Raw genomic sequence first — 5,403 nt, forward strand, 5'->3', positions numbered from 1 at the left:
CCGCCACACTCCCAAGCGCCGCACTCTACCGAGTGCGCCACTGGGCCAGCCCAGAGAGGTTTTTTTTATATATTATAGATACAAGTCATTTGCCAGGTGGTCATTGGCAAATATTTTCTCTCATTTCATGGCTTGTCTTTTCTCACCTTAACTTTGTGTCTAGGAGCAAAAATTTTAAGTTTTATTAAACTGTTTTTTTAGTTTTTAAAATTATGTTCCTTGCCTTTCAGATCTTGTCCTTAAATGTTTGATAGAATAACAGTGGTTTGAATCCCTGTACTGGCCAGCCGCCAAAAAAAAAAAAAAAGAAAAGAAAAGAAAAGAAAAAATGAACTTACCAGTGAAGCCATCTGGACCTGGGTTTTCTTTGTGGGAAGGTTTTTTATTCTGAATTCAGTTTTTTTTTTTTTTGAGATAGAGCTATGTAGGTTTCCTATATATTATTGAATCAGCTTTGATAATTTGTGTTTTTCAAGGAGTTTGTCCATTTCATCTCAGTAATCAAATTCATTAGATTCATTAAAGCTGTTCAGATAATTTTCTTATTTATTACTGTATAGATGTAGGATCTCTAGTGTTATACCCTCACTCATTTCTGATGTTAGTTTTTGTCTTAAATTTTCTCTATTGTATATCCATTTTATATTTCATTCATTTCTGGCTTTTAGTATTTCTTTCTGTTTATTTACTTTTGATTTAATTTGCACTTTTCCTAATTTTTTTTCTTGATGGCTGGCTGGTACAGGGATCCAGACTTGTGATCTTGATGTTACAAGGCTGAGCTCTAGCCAACTGAGCTAACCAGCCAGTCCTTCTAATTTCTTAAGGTAGTTGATTTTAGATCTTTTCTAATAAACAACTATAAATGTTGCTTTAAGCATTGCTTTTAGCTGCATCCTATAAATTTTGATATATTGTATTTTCATTATCAGTTCAAAGTAGCTTCTAATTTTCCTAGTGATTTTCTTTGGCTCATGTATTATTTAAAAGTGTATTATTTTCATCTGACCTCAAGCTAAGCAGGGTCAGGCCTGGTTAGTACTTGGATGAGAGATCACTTGGGAATACTGGGTGCTGTAGGATTAAAAGAAAAAAGTGTGTTGTATAATTTCCAAATATTGTATTTTTTTTGATATCTTATTGTTATCGACTCTTAATTTGATTGTATTATGATCAGAGAACACATTCTATGTCATTTTTAGTCTTTTAAAAATTTACTGTCCCATGGTTTATGGATCACCATATGATCTTTCTTGGTGAATGTACCATGTACACTTGAAAAGAATGTGTATTTGGCAGTAGTTCTTTGTGGTCTACAAATAACACGTCAAGGTTGTTCAGATCTTCTGTGTTTTTGCTGGTTTTTTTGTTTAGTTTTTCTATCAGTTGTATAGCATGATTTATTAGCAAAAGATTGGTAATAACTTAAATGCCCATCCAAATGGGTTGGGTAAAATAAACTATGGCATTTACATGCAGTAGAATATTATCATGCAGCATTAAAAATAAGGAGGAGACTGGTTGAATAATCTATGGCATATCCATATAATGTATTGCTATGCAGCTATAAAAGGAATGAAAAATAGGAATTTTTTAGTATACTGTTAAAAGAATCTTTAAATTACATGGTTAAGTGAAAAAAGCAAGGTGCTAAACAGTTTGTGTAATGTTATTTGGTTTATGTTATTTTTTTTCTTCTTTTATCACTGTTATTTGGTTTAGAGATAGAATATAGAGTGAATGAGTGAATATGTGTGGAATGTTACTGAAAGCAGGAACAAGAATTGCTTAACAGTGATTGCTTCTCGGGAGAGGTTTGGATGATTGGGCAAAAGGAATTGTAGGGATGGAAACCTTTTTTTCACCCTATTCTTACACTTCTTGAATTTTGTGTCATGTGTTTATTATCTAGTAAAAATAACTAAAAATTTTAAGTGTGGTTTTTAATCTCTCTTTATTTCTCTCCCACTTTTTCTTCATCGGTTGTGCAGACTGAGCGCCAGGTGTCTCGCTGGTTTGTTCAGTGCCTTCGGGAACAGTCCATGCTGCTAGAAATTATTTTCCTTTATTATGCATACTTTGAGATGGCACCTAGTGACCTACTGGTATTAACCAAGATGTTTAAAGAGCAAGGATTTGGTAGTAGGCAGACCAATAGACACCTGGTAGATGAGACCATGGATCCTTTCGTAGATCGGATTGGGTAAGTCTGAATGAATTAAAGGTCATAGAATTTGCACAATGTACAGAGCATTGATACTATAGTGTTTCCTTAGATAGGTAAGGGGGTAGGTATATTTTTCATTTAATGGATGGTGAAAAAGATGAGTGTACTGCCATGTTCCATTTCATACAGGGAGTAGAGATGGATTGAGAGAGAGACTTTTTTTTTTTTAAAGATGACCGGTAAGGGGATCTTCCCTTGACTTGGTGTGGTCAGCACCATGCTCTCCCAAGTGAGCAAACTGGCCATCTCTATATAGGGATCCGAACCCATGGCCTTGGTGTTATCAGCACCACACTCTCCCAAGTGAGCCACAGGCTGGCCCCTGTATTTTCTTCTTTTACTTACTGTCTTCACCTACCAGAGTCATCCATTTGTTCAGCTAAAATCTTTTGAGCAACTATTGCAGGCCAGGCACTATACAAATGCTTAGAAGACAGTGATAAACAAGGCATGTGTGTTCCCTGCCTCTTTGAGGTCACTGTCTATGGACTGGATTTCTTATTTTTCTCTGTTTACGGCCATTTTGGGGCCTTTTCCCTCTGTGATCAAAGATACACACTTGAGAAATGAGATAGTTTACCTGGGTAAACTATAGGTGGCTATAGAAACCTTTAGTGCTAGATCTGTGCTGCCCGGTATGGTAGGCACAAACCACAAATGACTATGATTGAAGTGTCTTACATTTCACCTTAGTCTCTAGTGAAGTTCAGAGCAGCATATGTGAGACTTTGGTACTATTTTTCTTTACAGCTACTTCAGTGCCCTTATCCTGGTGGAAGGCATGGATATAGAGTCCTTGCATAAGTGTGCTTTGGATGACAGGAGAGAACTGCACCAATTTGCCCAGGATGGTCTTATTTGTCAGGTAAACTTGGAATAGCCTCTTTTCTGTTTTTCAGATGGTTTATAGTTAGTAGTGTATTTTTAACCACTTAACTGTACTGGTGCATAAAATTTTTAGTGTTATGGAATTTGAGGTTCTACATTGTTAAAAAGTTAACTGGACCTGGAAGATTCTCAGATTTGTCAGTTATCTGTACAGAGGTGATAATTGGATCTTTGAGAGTGAGTAGAGTCATCACTCATAGAGATGGTACAAGGACAAAAGAGATCCAAGATCGAAACCTTGGGGATTGTCTACATTTATGAGGCCTGTGAAAGAAGGGAGAAAGGGAAGAGCATTGAGATGGGGTGGTTAGAAAGGTAGCAAATAAGGAGAGATCATAGAAAGTTCAAGAAGGATCAGAGTAAAATTTCTAAAGAATCTCCACTTGAACATGTATTTTATAATCTTAAGTGAAGAATATTTAAAATCAGAAAAAATTTGTGGATAAAGGGAAGGGTAATTGAGGGGTTTATTAGTGAGGTGGCTGGGGGTTTGAGAAGAGTAAAATATCAGAATGGAAGACCAAGGCAATGATGGATCAATGAAAGGTTTATTTAACATAATGAAGAATCCCATTGAGGGACTTGACCCTTTCTGTTTGGAGACATAGATATGTTTCTTCTCTCCTTAGGATATGGACCATTTAATGTTGACCTTTGGGGACATTCTGCATCATGCCCCAGTGCTTTTGGCTTGGGCTCTCCTCCGTCACACCTTGAACCCAGAAGAGACTAGCAGTGTGGTCCGGAAGATAGGTGGCACAGCCATCCAGCTGAATGTATTTCAGTACTTGACCCGACTGCTGCGGTCACTTGCCAGTGGGGGAAATGATGTGAGTCTAAAGCTATTGGTGGTTGATCATGAGAATGGGCAAAGAATAGGGCAGAAGCATGGTGATGCTGATAATAATTGTAATAGTGAAGTGGATAATGGTGACAATGTTGTAACTGATCTTATACAGCATTTACTATGACCAGACACTGTGCTCAGCACTTTCTGAACATTATTTAATCCTTATAACACTTCTTTGTGCTAATGATTATCATCCCATTTTATTTTTATTTTATTATTACTTTTTAATTTATTATTATTATTTTTTTCATTCTATGGTGGTGTTGTGAAGCAGTTGGGAGGGAGAGGGAGAGAGAACAGGAAGGGAATAGGATGGAAGGAGGAGGGAAGAGGGGCGGGGTTGAGGCCTATGGCTCCCCCCTCATTCCCACAGGGGAGACCAGGGGGCTTCCAGTGGTGGCTTGGTCATTGCTGGGTTGGGTGCAGATGTCAGGAGGGTGTGGCTAAAGCCCTAGCTCCCCACGACCCCAGCTTGGGAGCCCAGCACACTTCTTGTGGCAGCTTGGTAGTCTTTGCTGGGCTGGTTGCGAGTGTTGATGGGATGTGGCTGACGCCCTCAGCCTCCCACCACCCCTGCTCGGGAGAGCCCAGGGCACTTCCTATGGTGGTTTGGTGGTCCTCGCTGGACTGCTTGCACATGTTGGGGGTGTGGCCAAGCCCCGAGACCCTCACCCTTGAATCTGGTTGCAGGTGTGGGGGGGGCATGCTGAGGCCCCCAGTCCTCCCCTCTCTCTGGCTTGTTAGCCCAGGGGACTTCTGGTTCTTCTTGGTGTTATAAGTGTTCTTTGGTGGTGTGAGACCTTTACTAGTTAATATCAAACTTTGTCTCTAGTTGTGGCATGCTGAGGCCCCCAGCCCTCCCCTCTCTCTGGCTTGTTAGCCCAGGGGACTTCTGGTTCTTCTTGGTGTTAAGTGTTCTTTGGTGGTGTGAGACCTTTACTAGTTAATATCAAACTTTGTCTCTAGTTGTGGGTATTTTTGTTTTTCTCTCAGTTTGTGTTGGGTTATTTGCTGTTCCCACCACTTAAACTCCACACTGGAACTAATTTGTTGTCCTTTGCTTTCTTCTAAATTGGGGGAACTTCCTGTGAGGACCAGCACTTGAGCTCTGTGGTTGAGCTAAATTGATGCTTTGCTGCTGATTCCCCGGGAAAGGCTTTTTGTGCCGCTCAGGTTTTAATGGTTGACTTTATAGGTACTTCTGGCTCTCGTGAGATCTGGTACACCTGGGTTATGTGGAAACTCTGGTCTGGGCCTGAGTCTTTCAGCAAACTGGACCCCTTGCAGTTCTGAATTCCTGACCAGTCTTCACTGAGTGGTCCTATGCTGATTGGGGGGGCGGATCAACTGTCCTTGCTGTGCCCCAGTGTTCCCCCAGTGGGCCCATCTCCCTCACTGCCCGCACTCCAAACACTTCCCATAGGACCAGCCGTGTGCC

General features: G+C 40.2%; 1 protein-coding gene across 1 annotated transcript in view; it reads left to right on the forward strand.

The window, feature by feature from the left end:
* The window catches only part of NUP188 (nucleoporin 188kDa), a 59,527-nt gene that overhangs the window by 20,532 nt on the left and 33,592 nt on the right, over positions 1-5,403 (forward strand). Inside the window, exons 10-12 of the mRNA XM_008579660.1 lie at positions 1,992-2,203; positions 2,978-3,092; positions 3,745-3,945. Of these exons, the coding sequence (XP_008577882.1) occupies positions 1,992-2,203; positions 2,978-3,092; positions 3,745-3,945 (528 nt within the window). The remainder of the gene's footprint in view (positions 1-1,991; positions 2,204-2,977; positions 3,093-3,744; positions 3,946-5,403) is intronic.

This window comes from Galeopterus variegatus, unplaced genomic scaffold, assembly GCF_000696425.1.
Source record: "Galeopterus variegatus unplaced genomic scaffold, G_variegatus-3.0.2 Scaffold80, whole genome shotgun sequence".
Classification (NCBI taxonomy): Eukaryota; Metazoa; Chordata; class Mammalia; order Dermoptera; family Cynocephalidae; genus Galeopterus; species Galeopterus variegatus.